At 58.9% G+C, this 16785-nt stretch overlaps 2 protein-coding genes across 4 annotated transcripts in view; both read left to right on the top strand.

Moving 5' to 3' along the window:
- The first annotated feature begins 95 nt into the window (after positions 1-95).
- On the top strand, positions 96-7899 carry SPIB (Spi-B transcription factor). Of its 2 annotated transcripts, XM_004440313.3 has the most exons (6): positions 96-823; positions 1809-1836; positions 3383-3455; positions 3737-3951; positions 4363-4513; positions 5765-7899. In XM_004440313.3, the coding sequence occupies exons 1-6, from the start codon at positions 801-803 to the stop codon at positions 6061-6063; spliced, it is 789 nt and encodes a 262-aa protein (XP_004440370.1). In that variant the 5' UTR covers positions 96-800; the 3' UTR covers positions 6064-7899. The 2 variants fall into 2 exon arrangements, with proteins under 2 accessions (XP_004440370.1, XP_087277441.1); XM_087421315.1 differs by lacking the exon at positions 96-823 and having other exon boundaries at positions 1751-1836.
- Positions 7900-9357: 1458 nt separating this feature from the next.
- Positions 9358-16785, top strand: part of MYBPC2 (myosin binding protein C2) — a 25561-nt gene continuing 18133 nt past the window's right edge. For both annotated transcript variants that reach the window (XM_004440435.3, XM_087421310.1), the window contains exons 1-9: positions 9358-9532; positions 10622-10711; positions 11252-11338; positions 11532-11680; positions 12094-12211; positions 12955-13003; positions 13189-13248; positions 15338-15537; positions 15798-15930. In XM_004440435.3, coding sequence (XP_004440492.2) covers positions 9385-9532; positions 10622-10711; positions 11252-11338; positions 11532-11680; positions 12094-12211; positions 12955-13003; positions 13189-13248; positions 15338-15537; positions 15798-15930 — 1034 coding nt within the window. In that variant the 5' untranslated portion in view covers positions 9358-9384. The remainder of the gene's footprint in view (positions 9533-10621; positions 10712-11251; positions 11339-11531; positions 11681-12093; positions 12212-12954; positions 13004-13188; positions 13249-15337; positions 15538-15797; positions 15931-16785) is intronic.

Here is a 16785-nt window from a genome sequence, read left to right as displayed (position 1 = left end):
AACGCCCCTGGGCTCCCTCCTATGCTGCCAGCCCCACGCACGTCAGGCCTGCCTCAGTCTCCCCAGTGACCTCCCCTGCGCCCCGGTGCACCCTCTCAGCACGAGCTCCTTTGTGCTCGCTGCCCAGCGGCCCACCTCCCCGGGGGCCGCCCCGCCCTCCAGGTGTTGACCTGTTTCCTCCAGGCCTGGGGCAGCCCCTGACACCCAGGCTACCACTCCCCAGCTCGGCCGGGGGACCCCCCTCCCGCGTCACACACCCACGATGTTTCCACCTCAGGGTCCTCACCAGCTTCGGGCCTGGGTTTTCCTTGGGGACCCCCCCCCAGTCCACATCCATTATGAGAGCCTGGTGAGCCCCACCTCACCTGACAGCATCGGTGCCGAGTCTGCCCTCGATGGCACCCGTGCCCCCCAGCCTCCAGCCACCGCTCCCCTCTGGCTCCTGTGCCCAGACCCCGCCTGTTTACTGACCCCCCCCTTCACGGACCACAGGACCCCCTGGCCCCTCCTTTTTCAGGGTCCCCCCAAATCCAGCTCTTCTCCTATCTCCACTCCTCGGGGTCAGCCCCCCACCCCCAACCGTGGGGATCCCCAAATCCAGATGGCCCCCGGGCCCGCCCTCCCTGCCACGTGACCAGGAGGTTGTGCAATCCAGCCCCCTCCCCTGACCCCCTCCCTGAGGGGATTTTCGAGGAGGGCTGAGCTCCGGCCAGCCAGCACCCCTGCCCCCCCCAGGGGGCTGGGCCAAGGTATAAATAGGGGTGGCTGCCGCAGCAGCAGCACACCCAGCCCGCACCATCATGCTCGCCCTGGACGCTGCACAGTAAGTGGGGCCCCTAAACCTGCACACGGCCCCGAGCCCCACACGACCCCCCCGGCCTCCCCCAGGGGTGGTGGTCTCTGCCCCCCCCCAGGGGGGCAGGTGGGTAGGAGGCGGTCCACACTGTCTCACCCCTTCTGGATCTCTCTCTCCCTGTCTCTCACCTTGGATTCCTTTCTCCATCCCATCCCTGTGCCCCCTGGACCCCAAGGATCTTTCCTTGGGACACTTGCTTCTCTCCCTCCTGCTGACGTCTCTCCCGCGGGGCCCTCCGTCTCTGTCTTGGTCTCTCTCTGTCTCCCGCTGGGTCTCGCTCGCTCCCTGTGTCTGCCTTTCACTCTGCCGCTCGCCACATCTTTTTACGTTTCTGGGTCTCAGTTCTCTGCCTTTGCTCCCTCTACCTCCGTGTCTGTCTCTGTCTCTTTCCAGTTCTCTCTCTCTGTCCGCCTGTCTTCTCTCTCCTCTCTCCCCGTCTCTCCTCCACCCCATCTCTCAGTCTCTGGGGCTGCGTGAATGTCTCTCTCCACACCTTTCTCCCTTCTCTTTTCTTCTTTCTCCCCCTCTGCTGAGTCTCTTCTGTTTTCCCGTCTCTGCCCAGATGTCTCTCCATCTCTCTCCTCTGGACCAAGGTGGGCCCATTTCACTGACTCGCTAAGGGAGGCCCCCTCCCTGCCTCCACTGGCCCGCTGGCGCCCACACCTCCTCTCCGGGGACTTTCTCCCCCTCACTTTCCCTGCCCCCCGACAAGCCACTGTCTATGCAAATCCCCGGGGTGGGGGACATTTGCCTGGCCCCCGCCCCCTACTTCCTGTCCCGGCGGTGGGGTTGGGGGAGTGTGGTGGGGCTGGTCTCACACAGGGACACACAGCAGACCAGCTACAGTGGTGGTCACAGCTGCAGTCACCACCACCCCCATCCGCCCCCCAACCACTTCGACACAGGTGGCTGAAGTCGCCCCTGACATGCCCCTGTGTCTCTCCCCCTCCAGGCTCGAAGGTCCACACTTCAGCTGTCCGGTGAGTCGGGGCCCTGGGGGCCAGAGAGGGGTAGGGGGGACCCACGTGGCCCACCATGGCCTCCCTGCCTCAGTTTCCCCCTCCGCTCCTTCCTGTGACTTGGGGTGTCTGGCTCTCCCTCGGTATCTCCCACTAGCCCCCCTCCGCCCCACCTTCCCCCACACCCCCATCCCCATCACGGACGTTTCTCCCTTTCTTGGCCTCTCAGTCCACTTCCTTGCCTCGGGAGGGGTGGGGGCCTTTCTGTCTTCGATTGTGTCTCTCTTCCTCCGTCCATCCCACATTCAGCGAATCGACTTATTCCTTCCTCCCTTCTCATCTTTGCTTTGTAGTTTCAAAAATCTAGTCTGTAAGATTTCAGACATGGAACACTATACCCACCACTCGTAAACCCACAGCCCAGTCCGAGAAATAAAACCTCGCTCATATGCTCAAAAGAAACCTCCTTCGGGTCCCCTTCCTCAGCACATCCCACGCGGCCTCTGACTTGACAACTTTTCTCTCTTTAAAAATTGAAGTATAACTTACCAGTCGGGAAACTGACAATCTTGCGTGCAGCTCACTGAGGTTTTACATTATGCACACATCTGGGTAACCACTAACCAGGGCAAGATATAGAACATTTCCATCACTCTGGAAGATTCCCTCACGTCCCTTCCCGATCAATACCCCGCTCTGGTATTTTCCACCATGTTTCGAACTTTATATAAAGCAATCACGCGGGGTGTCCCCTTTGGGGTCTGGTTTCCTTCACTCAGCATCAGGTCTTGCTTCTTTTTCCTTGCTGTCTAGTACTCCATCGCAGGACCACACCATAGTTAATGTGTCCATTCTCCTGTCCATAGGCACTTGGGCTGTTTCCGTCTCGGGCTATGAACTCAGCTGCTCTGATTACTCTTGCACAAGGCTATTCTGCAGACATATGTTCTCTTGGGTAAATACCTAGGTATGAGATTGCGGGTCATCAGGATGATGTATATCTAACTTTAGACTTTACGAGACTCTAATTGCTAAACAACACATGATTCTTGGGACGAACTGGAGCGATACGGAGGTGGACAAAGGAAGCATTGAGACTTTGCCTCCGTGAAAACACTGCCACTCTCTCACCCTTCACCCACCCCACACACACCTTCCCAGGCACGATCAGTGCTGACTGTGTACCAGCGAGGTGCTTGGCTTCCCATGAGCCACCAGTCTCAGAGGGAGCTGGCTGCTGTGTCGCTCTCTGAGCCCCTGGGTCTCTGTTTCTGTGTGTCTGTGTCTCTGTGTGTTTCTGCTTTGTTGTGTCTGTCTCCTCTCTGTGTATCTCTTTGCCCCTGTCTCTGGGGCCTAGTCTCTGTGTCTCTCTATACCTCTCTCACTGTCTCTCTGTGTCTCTGTCTCTTTCTCTCTGTTTCAGTTCCTGTGTCTCTCTCTTTCCCTCCCTCTCCCAGCCTCTCCCCTACTCTCCCCGTCCCTGTGGGAGTCTCCCTGCTGGTCTGGGGTAGGGGTGAGGGCTCCCCACAGCCTGGGATGACCGCTCTTTCTCCCGCACCCCTATCAGCACCCAGATGGAGTCTTCTACGACCTGGACAGCTGCAAGCACCCCGGCTACCCCGATTCAGAGGGGGCTCCTGGTGGGTGACCCTGGCCCAGCCCCCTCCCCACCTGCCCCTTGAGCCCATTTCACAGATGGGAGAGCTGAGGCCCAGGGGAGGCTGTCAGCTAGCAGAGCAGGACAAAGTTAACTCAGGCCTCCAGGCCTCCTCCCTTTCCTCTCCCACCCACCCGCTCGCCCATGCAAATCCTGGGGTCAGAGATTTGCACGACCCACAATGGCCCCTCTGTGCCGGGGGCTTCGAGAGGGAGGGGGCTGCGGCCAGACCTCCTGGCTTCTGACTCAGTGCCCTTCCCCCAGACTCCCTGTGGGGTTGGACTGAGGGCCCAGCTGTCCCAGCCTCCTCTTTTGAAGCCTACGACTCGGCCGTGGCCACCTTCAGCCAACCCCAGGGTGTCCAGCTCTGCTACGGACCCTCGACCTACAGCCCCGTGGGAAGCCTCGACCCGGCCCCCAGCCTGGAGGCCCCGGGGCCCGGCTTCCCAGTGTACCCCATGGAGGAGCTCCCCAGCCAGGTGAGGGGCAGGGAGACAATTACCATCCCATCATTTGACCGACACTGACATTCACCAGGAGGTGCCAGGCACTGGTTAAAACCTGTGCACAGATTAACCCCTTCATCCCTCTGAGCACCCTCTGTGGTCAAGTACCATCATTGCTCCACTGCACGAACCAGCCAACACAGGCACAGATGTGAGCCAAGGGGCCGCACGGACGGCCGTTATCTGTGTGGGCAGGCCTTCACCCCAGGAGGTGGCCCGGGGGTCCCCCGGCCAGGCCATGGAGATCTGAACCGAGGCCAGAGTGCAGGATGCAAACAGAGCGGAGAGGGCCACAGGCGGGCCAGGGAGGGGGAAGCCAAGGGGCAAGAGCAGAGGGAGGGAGACAAGGGGGCCCGGGCTGCAGGTGACTGTGACCTTCCGCAGACCCTGGGCCCCCTGGCGTACGCCCCGTACCCCAGCCCCGTGCTGTCGGAGGAGGAAGATCTCCTGCTGGACAATCCCACCCTGGAGGTCTCGGACAGCGAGTCGGATGAGGCCCTCATGGGTGGCCCCGAGGGGAGGGCATCTGAGGCAGGTATGTGGGAGCAAGTGGCGGGGGGGGAGGACTCCAACTGGAGATGGGGGGAGGGGGCTAAAGGCGTCATGGCTTCCCAAGCACCTACTATATACTCCAGTGCTGAGGGCAGTTCCCAGGTCTGCCACCTACTGGCTGTGTGACCTTGGGCCAGTGCCTCTACCTCTCTGTGCCTTGGTTTCCTGTCTGTGCAATGTGGATGACAGTAATCGCATGTGTGACTGGTGGTTAGGAAGATTAAGTGGGATAATATGTGTAAACGTGCTTGGCACAGAGTGAGCGCTCAGTAGGTCCTCACCATCATTATGGAGGCCATAGCAACAGAAATTATCACAACATCAACTCCCATCTATTCAACCCCTGCTTCCGCCCACGTGCCTGACATCCGTTATGTGCAACCCCTGGGAAGCTGGGATGCTTACTTCCTTTCCCTATCTGGGCCTCGGTTTCCCATCTGTAAAATGGGCATCTTCATCATCATCCCCAAATTGGGGGGTTACGAGGAAAATTAAATGAGCTCATAATTGTAAAGCACCCAGCCGGGCGCCTGGCCCTAAGCGCATCACAAAGGTTGGTGCAAGTAAAACAAACACACACACATTAGCCTCATTGATAGCTGAGGAGACACCAGCTCAGAGAGGTTAAGTCACCACCCCAAGGTCACACAACTGGGAAGTGGCAGAGGTCGGGTTCTTGTATCCAATGCCCTGCTGTGAAACTCACCTGCCCCCACCCCAGCTCCGGGAGACAGACGGGAGAGCCCAGGAGACTGACCCCCTGGCCTGTCCCAGGAGCCCAGCCCCTCTTGGGCTGAGAGGCCGGGAGACCCAGAGCTGGAGAAACAGCCAGGCCGATTGCAAGCCCCTCCAGATCTCTCCACCACCAGCCAGCTCTCTCTTACAAGCTTTGGAGGAGCACTGTCAACCCATTTCACAGATTCATCCATGGGCTCAATAAATATGTATTACCGTGTGCTGGCCACCCAGCCCAGCACAGGACAGACGCACATCCTGAAAAATCAAGCAGGGAAGGGGGATGGGGGTTCTGGCGTCGCGGCTTCAGCGAGGGGGCGCGACTTGCCTGAATGGGGGGGGGGCGCGCACAGACGGAGCCAGGCGGGTCTATCTAACAGCCACCCCCTCACTCCAATTCTCTCGATGGGGAGACTGAGGCTTGGCGGGGGCCAGGGCGGGGTGGGCGTGGCGCGAAGGGCCCCTCCCCTGACGCGCCCCCCTGCCACCCCCGCCGCAGGGGCCCGCAAGAAGCTGCGGCTCTACCAGTTCCTGCTGGGGCTGCTGACGCGCGGAGACATGCGCGAGTGCGTGTGGTGGGTGGAGCCCGGCACCGGCGTCTTCCAGTTCTCCTCCAAGCACAAGGAGCTGCTGGCGCGCCGCTGGGGCCAGCAGAAGGGCAACCGCAAGCGCATGACCTACCAGAAGCTGGCGCGCGCCCTGCGCAACTACGCCAAGACGGGCGAGATCCGCAAGGTCAAACGCAAGCTCACCTACCAGTTCGACAGCGCGCTGCTGCCTGCCGCCCGCCGGGCCTGAGCCCAGGGGGCCTCTCAGGGGCTCCACGCCTGTGTCACGTCGGCGTCCCCACACCCTAGGTCAGAGGACCCGCGGATCCCCACACTGCGGGGGAGCAGGGCTGCCTTAATCCCTAAGCCCTGCCCAGGGTCCCTCTGGGACCCCCCAATCGTGTCTGGGGCCTCTCTGGGATTCCCTTGTCATGTCCAGGAGCCCCAGGATCCTCATGTCTCGGGTCGCAGGACCCACAGACGACTCTGCTATGTGTCTGTGTGGAGCGAGGCGGGGCATTGCTTCCAGAATCCCAAGAACGCCTCTGGGATCCCCTTATGATGTCTGAGACCCCCCAACCAGGCCGGGGACCTCCCTGAGATCCCATTTGTGTCTGAGATCCTTCAGTATCATCTGGGGGAGAGTGAGCCCGCAGATCATCACGCCGGGAGGGGCGCCTGCCAGCAACCTTAAGCCCTGTCCAGGGTCTTTCTGGGATCCCCTTCTCATGTCTGGGTCCCTCAAGTCAGATCTGGGATGTCCTAGTTATGTTTGGGGCCCTCTGTGAATTCTTTATCACGTCTCAGATCTCTGTGCCCATCTGTGACTCTCTTGTCCTATCCGTCCCCTCCCAATCCCTTTGTCATCTTTGGGATCGCCTAATTTTCTGGAACTTTTCTGTGTGTGGAATTCTCCAGTCACGTCTAGGGCCCCTCTGGGATCATTTTGTCATGTCTGAAATCACCCTTGTCAAATCTAGGGGGACCTCAGTGAACCTTGTCATGTCTGGGTCACCTCTGGTATCCCCATCTGAAATGCCCCTTTGGGGACCCCACCAGCAGCCCTGTGTTCTCATGGGACGGTTCCTCTCCTGGGGAAACCTCGTGGGGCCATGCCGGGGACCATTCTGGCTAATCAACTGGTTTCTGGGTGATCTTGTCAGCCCTCCCATGTCATTTCTAACCAGAGGTCTCAAACTGGTGACAGCCTCCCCGTCCCGCAGGGCAAATCAGGTCCCTGGTGGTGGTTAGTTCACTGTGGCGGGTTTTTTTTTTTTTTTTTTTGAGGGGGGATGCGAATTAGCTGACATTTCAAAATAGGGCCGTTTTGCATAATCCTTCACTTAAAACTTTGCACAATCCAGCAATGGTGGGCCAGCTTTGCAGTGTGGAGAGGCTGGAGCAGGGTGGCACTGTCTCCTAAAGGGACCTCTGTTCTCCAATCTGCCCCAGTCCCGGCCACCCCTGGCTGTCACACCCCAGTGGCTTCTCTCAGTTGCCCGTTGGGCCCCAACCATTTGCGTTTCGACCCCTGATGTGAACCCAGCTGGAGGTGAAGCCTGGATGAACTGTGCGAGCTCTGACTGGAACCCCACCCCGGGCGTCAGCGGCTGTGGGCTACGAGCCCAGAGTCCCAGGTCCTTGAGCCTGGGTGGCTGGGGGATCTGGGGTGAAAGACTTGCTGCTTCTGGGCCTCAGTTTGTCCCTTCTGTGAAAGGGGAGAGGAGGAGGAGGAAGATTGCAAAAGTCCCTTGCAGCCCTGCCGAGCAAGCCTTTGACACATCTTCTGAAATCCACCCCACCACCCACTGATGGCTAGGAGGAGGAGGAGGAGGCAGCGTCGAGGACCCGGAGAGGGAAGACGTCCCCGTGGGGGCACACAGTGGCTGGTAGCAGAGCCCAGCCTGGGACCTGCTCTCAAGAGAAGGACAGCCCCCGCTCCCCCCCGGGGTAGGGGGCAGAGTGGGAGGGGCCTGTGGAGGACCTCCCCAGGGCCTCTCTTGCAAATGAGGTACCTTTTGCAAAAACTATCATCATCACCCCACGTGTGGAATAAAATAAAATAAAACAAATCAGGGTAGACAGACTTCCTAGGAGCCTTTGTCAGGGACTGCAATGCTGCTGGTCCGCCAGGGCCTCCTGGCCCTCCGGGACACTGGGACAGCGAGGTGGGAGATAAGAGAGGAGATGGAAGAGGCAGTTAGAGCCAGCCCAGGCTGAGCCTTGAAGGCCGCCATAAGGGGCTTCAGATACAGGCACGGGTGATTCGGTTCAATTTTTGTCTCCCTCTCTTCCTGACAATTGGAGTTCTTCCCTGCCCTCTCCCTGCTTCCTTTTCTGTCTGGGTCTCTGTCCCCTCTCTCTGGATACAGCCCTCGGGCTGGCGGGACGGGGCGCGAGGCCCCAGGTAGCAGCTCGCCCTCCTGGCACCTGCGGCTCGTCCACCTCGCCGGGCTCGCAGGAGCGGCGTGGCAGTCTGCCTGGCAACCCGTGACGTCACACGGAGGCTGCCACCCGGTTGGCTTAGCGCCCCCTGGAGGCGGGGAAGTTTCCGGCTCATAGGGGGTTTTGGAAAAGGCGGAGGGAAGAGATGGGCAGGAAGAAAACTCGGAGGGACTTGTCTTCCCTCCCACCGGCTCCTTCACCGTTCGTTACTTCCCAGCCCGTCTCTGCCGTAACCCCGCGCGCTTCCCCGCCCTCTCACACCCACCTCGCCCTCCTCCCCCCATCACCTGATGTCCCCAAGACCCTCTCCTCCTGATCCCCTCCTCCTGCCTCCTTCACCTCCCCCACCCGGCGTCCAGCCACCGCCACCCCCATTCAAAAGCCACAGGTCCCCCTGCCGGGAAGGGCGCCAGCGTCCGGGCAGCCCTCCAGGGCCTTCCCGGCCTCCCCAGCCGCCCCCGCGGGGGGCACCGCCGCCTCCCCCGCGTGTGGTGCCCGCCGCGCCCGCTCCGGGAACCGTCGCGGCGAGCTGGCCGGGCGCGGTCCCAGGAGAGGCGGCGGCCAGTCCGGGGTCCCAGGTGGCCGAGCCCCAGGCCTTCGGGCGTGCCCACGCCAGGGGCTGGACTCCGGAGTCCCCGAGCCCCAGTGCCCTGCCTGCGGGCACAGAGACCTCTTCCCCACCCCCGCCGTCCTGCCTACGCTGGGAAACCGGACCCTCCCTCCCGGCTCTGGTTTCCGGAAAACTCCTGACTTGCAAATGCTAAGAATGGCTTTCTAGACCCCGTCTTCCTTCCCTTCCCCCCAGGCCAGAGTGCTGGCTCCCAGCTCCCAGCGGCTCTAGACCCCAGCCCCTTCCTCTCCCTCCTCCTAGGACCCAGGAGTCCAGGCCTTCATCCTTCTCCTTTCTCCGGGACCCGAGAATCTGGGCCCCAGGTCCCTTCTGCCCCCAGACCCAGGAGTCCGGGCCCCCAGCCCCTCCCCCCGCAGACCCAGGTGTCGGAACCCCAGCCCCCTCCTCCCTGGGGACCTGGCCCTCAGCCATCTCCTTGTCCAGCTGTTATGTCTCGCCCTTTAGAACAGGAGGGTGGAATGTGGGGCGGCAGGGGAGGGTGGGGAGGCGCATCCGATGCCTCCCGGAGCCTCCTGGGAGTCTCTGCGCTCCTTAAAGGGCTCCCCCTGGGGGCCCCCCCCCCGTCCTCTCGAGGGCCCAGCAGGACACGGCTGCGGTCAGAGGAGCGAGAGGAGATTCGCCGTCATGCCTGAGGCAAAACCAGGTGGCTTTCCGGTCCCGGCTCCCTCCTTCCGTGGAGATGCGGCCCTCTTTTCTGAATGGGGACTAGGGGCCCCTCTCTTGGTGGGGCTGGGAGGATGGGGTGCCTTCTCTGTGTGGGGGAGGGTTCCCTTCCTTGTGTTGGGATGAGGGGCCGCTTCCCTGTGCAGCGAGGGGGTTCCTTTCTCTGTAGGGAGTTGAGGGGCCCATCTCTGGGTGCCGATAGAGATTCTCTGTGAATTTAAGTCCCTTTTTTTTGATGGGGATGGGAGTCCTGTGCATGTAGATTGGGGAGTCTTTGCGTGGCACTGAGGGTCCTCCACATTTGGGAATGTGGTCTGCTGGATAGGGATCAGAGCCACTTCCCTGAGTGAGGATTGGGGCCTTTCTCTGTAGGGGAATGGGGTCCTCGTGTGTATAGAGATTAGGGGTTCATGTCTGTATGGTGAGGAGAGCTGTTCTCTGTACAAGGATGAGGGCATCTCCTTTTTATGGGAATTGAGGCTTCCCCGTGTAAAAATGCAGGGACCTTCTCCATATAGGGGCCAGAACGCCTTTCTTTATGTACAGTTTGGGGGCCCTTCTTTCAATGGGACCGGGGGGTCATTTCTCTATATGAGGATGGGGCTTTCTCTGTATGAGGAAGTGAACAGGGGAGACACAAGTCCCAGGAGGACCCCTCCTTCTGGGGTGTCCAGTCCCCTGGCACCAGGCCAACCAGGCTGTGGGGTGGGAGTCCAGCCCCTTGGTGTAGCTGGAGCCCCTGCGGGCCAGGAGCCAGAAGGCAGGGCAGGTGAAAGATGCTGTGCTCAGCACAAGTGTCCAGTTTCCAGCCTGGAGGAAGAGCTAATTATACTCCCAGGACCCAGAAGGTCAAGGCCTGGTGGCCTGGGTGGAGGGGGCATGGCCTGTCTGGGGAAAGGAGGCAAGGGGAAACCTGATCGTGCAGACTCTGGAGATTAGAGATAAATTTACGTCTGGATGGGCAAGACTCCTGGGTGTGAGGGAGGAGGGGCTGGGGCCCAGACTCCTAGGTTCTGGAAGAGGAGGGCACTGAGCACACGCTCAACTGTGAACATCTCCTACCTCACAGCGGCCCAAAAGGCCCCCGAAAAGAAAGATGCGGCCAAACCAGCTCCGAAGGAAGCCCCCCCTAAGGAGGCTCCTGCAGAGGCCCCCAAAGGTGAGATGGCATTCAGGTGGCCTCAGCAGAACTTGGCATCTCATCACCCAGGCTCCCCTCGCCTCTCTGCACCCTCCCTGCTCTCTCTCTTTTAGTCCTTCCTCCACACAGCTCCAGAGCCAACCGGCCCCTCCCTGCTCACAGCCCTCCATGGCTCCCCAGTGCCCCCAGGAAAGAGCCCAGCCTCTTAGCCTGGCCTTCAAGCCCCCGGCCAGTGGCTGATTCATCACCGAATCCTGCCCAGCTCTGAACGCCCCGGTCCATCTTTACACCTCTCCTACCCAAAGTCCCCTTCAAGACCATCCAGTCCACCACCCTCCAGTTCACAGATGGGGAAACTGAGGCCCAAAGGGGTGGGGGAGCCTGGATGCAGCCACCTGGGTGACATGTGGTCTTTCCCAGGTCAGGAGAAGCCACTTCACCCCTTGGTCTATGGCTTCTGAGCAGTGTCCCTCACTAGCTCTAAGCCCCGCCCCCAGAGTGGCCTGTTGCCCCCCTCCCCAGCCTGCCTCAGACCCCCTAATCCTGTCTCCTGAGCAGAAGCCCCACCTGAGGACCAGTCTCCCACTGCTGAGGAGCCCACTGGCATTTTCCTGAAGAAGCCAGACTCTGTGTCAGTGGAGAATGGTGAGGCGGTCTGAGGGAGGAGGGGCTGGGGGATGGTCTCCCGGGTCTGAGGGAGGAGAGGCTGGGGGATGGTCTCCCGGGTCTGAGGGAGGAGGGGCTGGGGGCCCCCAACTTCCCAGTCCTCTCTGTAGAGTGTAATGCTTCTGCCCGGCCCCTCCCTCCCATCCCACACCCCCCCCCCCTGGCCCCCCAGGGAAGGATGTGTTGATTGTCGCCAAGGTGAACGGGAAGGATCTCCAGGGCAAACCCACCTTCACGTGGATCAAGGGGAAGTGGCTGGAGCTGGGCAGCAAGAGCGGGGCCCGATTCTCCTGCAAGGAGTCCCACGACGCTGCCAGCAATGTGAGGACCCTGTGGGGACATGAGGGCACGCGGGCCAGGGCTGGAGGGTGTGCAGGCCCGGTTTCTCAGAAGGCCTATTGTTTGAGGTGTCACTGTGGGCCTGCAGCCCCACAGATGGAGAATGGGGGCTCCAGGGCTGGAGGTTGTGTGGGGCTGTTTGGTAGAGGTTGTGCTGGGCAGGAGGGGAGAATGTTGAGTTAGGGAGGGTGCACTTGGGTATGTGCACAGGGGGTCAGGGGTCAGGGATATGGGCCCCCAGGGGTCAAGGTTGTCCAGGCATGGGAAGAGACAGCTGTCCCCTCCTGTGGGGCGGGGGTGAGGACTCGAAGAAAGAGTTGTGGGGTGGGTTCTTGGGGATGTGGGTGGTGCTGGGGGGCGGTCACGTGCACCCACACTGCTGGCCTGGCCCCCAGGTATACACCCTCGAGCTGCACATTGGGAAGGTGGTACTGGGGGACCGTGGGGATTACCGCCTCGAGGTCAAAGCCAAGGACCTCTCTGACAGCTGTGGCTTCAACATCGATGTGGAGGGTACGTTGGTGGGGGTGGGGGCCCAGGGGGTGGGTCTGGGGTGGGGGGACGGATGTACCAGCCAGGTGTAGGAGAGCGTACAGATGCGGGGGTGAGGCTGGCATAGGTTTTTGGAGGAGGGAGGACAGATTCAGGGGTCAGGGTATTCAAAATTGGGGAGAGAGTCTGTAGGCTTAGAGCATGAGGACGTGTAGGTTTGGGGGTGAAAGGGTTCAGGGTTTTGGGGTATACATGCGAAGGCTTAGGAGGCAAATTATGTAGATTCCAGGGTCACAGCATACAGGCTTGAGAAAGTAGCAGTAAAGGTTTGGGAAGTAAGGGTGTCCAGGTTTAGAGAGTAAGGGTGTACGGGTTTAGGGTGAGGATGTACAGGATTAATGGGAGGTTATACAGATTCGGGGGCATGGATCCCTGAAGGTGTACAGGCTCTGGGGGTCTGCAGCCCAGGATGTGAGGGGGTTAAACATGGAGGGCACAGGGAATGAGGTTGCTCAGGCCTGGGGAGAAGGGTGTGCTGGCCCAGGTGTGAGGGGCTAGAGGCTGCTGAGAGAGAGTGGTGCCCGGTGGGCAGGGAAATGAATCTAGAAGTAAAAGGTGTTCAGGCCCAAGTGAGAGGGTGTGCTGGCCCAAGAGGTGGAGGGAAAGGGGCCTGGGGGAGGTTGTGCAGGCCTGGAGGGGTGTTCTTGGGCTTTGATTAGCCTTGCCTCCAGCTCACCTTCCCTTCCCCTGTTGCCTCTCCCCAGCGCCCCGTCAGGATGCCTCTGGGCAGACCCTAGAAAGCTTCAAGCGTTCGTAAGTGACCCTGGAGCATGGGGAGAGGAAGGGGGTCTCCTGGTGCCAAGGATCATGGGAGGGTCTCCCTTGTGAGGGGGAGCTGCAGGAGAAGGAAGGATTGGGGAAGGCGAGGAGTGGGGACCCAGGGTGAGTGTGAGGGTCAGGACCTCAGTGGGGGTCACACCTCATCTCCATGGCCACAGGGACGAAGGGAAGATGAAAGACGCGGGTGAGCTGGATTTCAGCGGCCTGTTGAAGAAGAGGTGAGCCCCCCTGCCTGGCATAGAGAGGGGAGATGAGGGCTCAGGGAGGAGAAGGCTGGTGGGTGAGATCCCACTGCCCCCGTTGCTTCCCCACTGCCGTCCTGGGACTCCCTGCTTACTCCTTCACCTCCTCCATCTACCCATTCCCTGCCCACCCAGCCACCTGTCCATCCACCCATCCACCCATTCACCCACACCCAACCAACCATCTGCCCACCAGTTCACCTACCCACCCGCTCTTTAACCCATCATCCTCACATCCACGTCCCTGTCCACTCAGGCTCCAATTCATCCACCTGTTCACCCAACCAACCATCCATCCGCTTGTCCACCCATCAACCAGTCTGTCCACTCATCCATCCATCCAACCAGCTACCTATTTATCCATCTACTAATCCGTCCATTCACCTACCTGTGCATTTGCCCATCCATATGCCCACATATCCATTCATCTACCCACCATGTTCCCACTGTCTGTCTACCCATCTGCCATTATCCTCAGCCACCCACTCGTTAACCCATCCATTCATCCTTCACCCACCCATTCCATCATCCACTTCTGCATGTGTTGAGGCACCCATCTATCCACATTTCCACCACCCATCTGTCTCTCAGCCATCCACCTTCCCACCTGTGTATCCATCTGCACCTGTACCTCTCTCCCAACTGAGTCCAACCTCCCACCCACCCATCTACTCATCCACCCACGCAGCCAGGCATTCCTCTATCAACTGTTCACCTCTCCGGTGACACACCCATCCACCCAGATAGCTCTCTGTTAGATTTGTCAATATGAAATTGCTGTTATGGAGGTCAAAAATGATTGGATGTTGGCAATTTCATATTGTTCAACATGATACTTGTCCATTCGCTCAGTTATTTATTGTCTACTGGTCCACCTATCCATCCTTCTACTCACTCATCTGTCCCCATAACCAAATCCCCGACAACCCCTTTTACTAATAGATTCATCTGTTTGTCTTTACCCAGCCAGCCGCCTACCTGGCCATCTCCCATCAACATAGTCACCCAACTGCCCACCCAACCATTTGCCACCAACCCATCAAACCATCCACTCACCCAGCCATCCTCCATCAACCCATCCACCTATCTTCGTGCCACCCATCCCTCACCAACCCACCTGCCCATTGGCCCATGCATCCATCAACCTAGCCATCCATTGACTCTCTACCCATCTATTTATCAGTTCCTCCCCCAATGCTCTGTACATCAGTCCAAATATTCATCTGTCCCCAAATTCACCCATTCATCCATCCTCCCTTTGTCCTCTTCCCTTCCTTCCTTCTTTCCAGAGATCCATTCACTCTCTCACTCATCAAACATCTTCTGAGGCCTCCCATCTACCAGGCCCTGGGCTGAGATCAGGGGAGAGAGAGAAGTTTGACTGGGTCCTTGATGTTGAGTCGCTCATTGCCTTGGGAAGACGGGTCTGATCCAACTGACATGGACACAGACCAAGACTGTTTAGCATGGTCAGAGAGAGAGTCTCAGAGGGGCCTTGTGAGAGCCCAGAGTGAGGGCACTTCATTGCCTGGAACAACAGAGAGTGCCTCACGGAGGAGGGAACCTTGGCCCTAGGTCTTATAGGATGAAGAGGAGTCCATTAGGAAGAGAAGGTGGGGAGGGGTCCTCGGGCAGGGAAACATTTTGTGAGAAGGCTGGAAGGCAGGAGAGAGCCAAGAGTTTGGGAAAAGGCAAGTAGCGTGGTTTGGATGGTTGTGGGAATGGTGATGGGATGGTGGGTGGGGTCGTGATTGCCAGGCAGAGTTGCTGGGGCTTCCTCCAGAGGGCGCTGGGAGCCATGGGAGAATTTTGAATGGGGAGGGTATGGCATCTGCTGCAGGGGTCAGAAATATCCCTCTGGGGCCACATGGGGAACAGACTGGAGGGGAAGAGACTGGATGGAGGCCAGGAGGTCAGGGAGGAGGCTGGGGCAATGGTCCAGGTGGGAGGGAATAAGGGAGAGCAGCCTCAGAGAGAAAGCAACACAGCGAGTGGGTGGAGAAGGCGGAGGGAGACCCTCACCTCCTCACCCCCTGGTGGCCCGGCCTGCTCTCCCCACCTGCAGGGAGGTGGTTGAGGAGGAGAAGAAGAAGAAGAAGAAGAAAGATGATGATGACCTGGGCATCCCGCCTGAGGTTTGGGAGCTCCTGAAAGGGGCAAAGAAGAGTGAGTATGAGAGGATAGCCTTCCAGTACGGCATCACCGACCTCCGGGGCATGCTGAAGCGGCTCAAGAAGGCCAAGGTCGAGGTCAAGAAGAGTGCAGGTCAGCGCTGGTCTGAGGGGAGCTCATAAGGCCCTTAGCATCATGGGTATCCAATGTTTGGACCCTGGACCTATCTTTTGGAGGTCCCAATCTGAGGAGTAATAGCGCCCTGTTCTCAGGGACTTCCAAGTTCATAGGAGGCCCCCTGACCTTCACCTTGGGGAGCCCATGGTCTGGGGAGGGAGACTTGTCAGCTCCAGGAATGACCAGGGCAGCGAGAACCTCACAGCCCTGTCTTTCCTGCATCCCTCAATCTCCAGCCTTCACGAAGAAGCTCGATCCAGCCTACCAAGTGGATAGGGGCAACAAGATCAAGTTGGTAGTGGAGATCAGTGACCCAGACCTTCCCCTCAAGTGGTTCAAGAACGGCCAGGAGATCAAACCGAGTAGCAAGTACGTGTGGGGGGGCGGTCCCTGGGTGGGAGATCCGAGTCCCAGAGAGAGGGCCTGGAAATAAGGCTGGCCACTCGTAACCCAGAGAGGACCCTCTCTCCCCCATATGAAAAGTGCATGTACCTCAGAATAATAGACAAAGACAGTGACAAAAACAAAGGCAATGAAAAATAGGGATTCAGTTGAGAAACCCAAATGGCCAATACACTGTGAAGTACACTCAACCTTGCAAATAATAATAATAATAATATAATAATGCAAATCAAAACAAGTGTTCCTGCTCTCCAAATGGTCAAAAATTTTACGGAATGATAAAACCCAGAGCTGGGGAAGACAGGGAAGTGGGTATACAAATGTTGCTGGTGGGAACGTACATTGCTGAATCTCGGAAAGGCAGTGTATTATAAAGCCTTTAGAACGTGCAATTCTAGGTATTTATTGTAAGGGAATTATCATGGTTATGCATATTTAGCTGTAGAGATCTTCACTGAAGCATTTGCTATTGTATCGAAAAATGGAAGACAACCAAAATGTACAGTTCCATACTAAACAAAGATGTTGTGCAGTCACTATAAAAGATATTCTAGGGCCGGCCCGGTGGCTTAGCGGTTAGGTGCGGGCACTCCGCTGCTGGGTTCGGATCCCGGGCGCACACCGAGGCACCGCTTGTCCGGCCATGCTGGGGCCGTGTCCCACATACAGCAGCTAGAAGGATGTGCAACTATGACATACAACTATCTACTGGGGCTTTGGGGGCGGGGGGGAAAGGAGGAGGATTGACAATAGATGTTAGCTCAGAGCCAGTCTTCCTCAGCAAAAAAAGAGGAGGATTAGCATGGATGTTAGCTCAGGACT

The sequence above is a fragment of the Ceratotherium simum genome, chromosome 33 (genome assembly GCF_057802395.1).
Source record: "Ceratotherium simum simum isolate JZ-2026a chromosome 33, ASM5780239v1, whole genome shotgun sequence".
NCBI lineage: Eukaryota > Metazoa > Chordata > Mammalia > Perissodactyla > Rhinocerotidae > Ceratotherium > Ceratotherium simum.
The sequence above is the reverse complement of the archived record's forward strand: the minus strand, read 5'-3'. Positions and strand labels throughout refer to the sequence as shown.